At 35.8% G+C, this 1501-nt stretch overlaps 1 protein-coding gene across 1 annotated transcript in view; it reads left to right on the top strand.

Moving 5' to 3' along the window:
• HSPA13 (heat shock protein 70kDa family, member 13) overlaps nt 1–1501 on the top strand; it is a 36272-nt gene that overhangs the window by 14449 nt on the left and 20322 nt on the right. The window contains exon 2 of the mRNA XM_006866450.1: nt 885–1225. Coding sequence (XP_006866512.1) covers nt 885–1225 — 341 coding nt within the window. The remainder of the gene's footprint in view (nt 1–884; nt 1226–1501) is intronic.

The following is a 1501-nucleotide window of genomic DNA, read 5'->3' as shown; positions in this document are numbered from 1 at the left end:
CATCTTGTTTGTTCTCTAAGGCAGACATTATTTACTACTTTAAGCTAAACTAAGGAGCTCTGGTAACGTAGTGGTTATGAATTGAGCTGCGAACCACAAGGTCAGCAGTTCAAAACTGCCAGCTGCTCCGCGGGAGAAGGCTGAGGCTTTCTGCTCCCATAAAGATTTACAGCCTTGGAAACCCTGTTCAGAGTCAGTATGGGTCAGAACCAACTCCACAGCACTTAACAGTAAAGCTAAACTATTGTTAGGTTTGGAGAGGAGTTTAGGGGTTAAATTTTAAAGATTAACTCAAGGTGATCATATCAGGGGTTCATCTAACCTCTGTGGTTCCAGAAAGTCAGACTTTTATGACAGTTTAGAATTGTTCATTTTCTCCCCTTTTGATCAGAATTCTATAGAATCTTTGATCAAAACATTCAGTAATGGTAGCCAGGCACCATCCAGTTCTTGTAGTCTCATGGCATGGGAGGTAGTTATTCATGGAGCTTATTATTGTAGTGTGTATTTAATAGTGATAACTGAAGATATTTATAATTACTTATAAAACCTAAATAGGAATTAAGAAATTCATCAGCACAATTAAGATATTTTTATATTGTGTTTCCTTTTTAACCCATAAGTGAACACAGAGACTTAGAATCACAGCTTTTGTTTTTCTTATCATTACTTTATTTTAATTGTTTTATAGCCAGTTGACATTATGAAAAACTTGATTTATAAGTGAAGTGCTATAGCATTATTAGTCCAATAAAAGAAAAAGTATTTAGAAAGTTTGTGTCCTTAGTCTTTTTTCAAGGGTATTTTAAAAGAACTTTGTTATAGTAGGTTAGCAGATTGTATTAGTGTGATAAAATGTATCTTCTCATTTTCCTTTATTTCAGGATCTGCTGTTTTGACTCTGCTGTTGGCTGGGTATTTGGCACAACAATACTTGCCTTTGCCTAGCCCTAAAGTGATTGGCATTGACCTTGGTACAACATACTGTTCTGTTGGAGTGTTTTTTCCTGGTTCAGGAAAAGTGAAGGTGATTCCAGATGAAAATGGGCATATCAGCATACCTAGCATGGTATCGTTTACTGACAACGATGTGTATGTGGGATATGAAAGCTTAGAGTTGGCAGATTCAAATCCTCAGAACACAATATACGATGCCAAAAGATTTATAGGAAAGATTTTTACCCCAGAAGAATTGGAGGCTGAAATTGGCAGATATCCATTTAAGGTAAGTGATTAATCTAAAAACTGATTTTAATTTCAGTCCAGCATACTATTTCAGATAATGCTTTGGCTTCATATTATAGAACATTCTACTTCAACTGACTTAATGTGCATAGAAATTATATTTTCACTTGTAATAAGAAATCCCACTCCTTCAGAGTGCTTTGGTGGCTCCACAGTGCTCTCAAGCATTTAAAGCCTCACTGTATTCTTGCTGTGTCGTCCTCACCATATCTGCTTAGCTCTTTAAAATGGTAGTTGTTGTTAAGTTCCATTGAGT

Source organism: Chrysochloris asiatica, unplaced genomic scaffold (genome assembly GCF_000296735.1).
Source record: "Chrysochloris asiatica unplaced genomic scaffold, ChrAsi1.0 scaffold00091, whole genome shotgun sequence".
Lineage (NCBI taxonomy): Eukaryota > Metazoa > Chordata > Mammalia > Afrosoricida > Chrysochloridae > Chrysochloris > Chrysochloris asiatica.
This window is presented reverse-complemented; position numbering and strand designations above follow the sequence as displayed.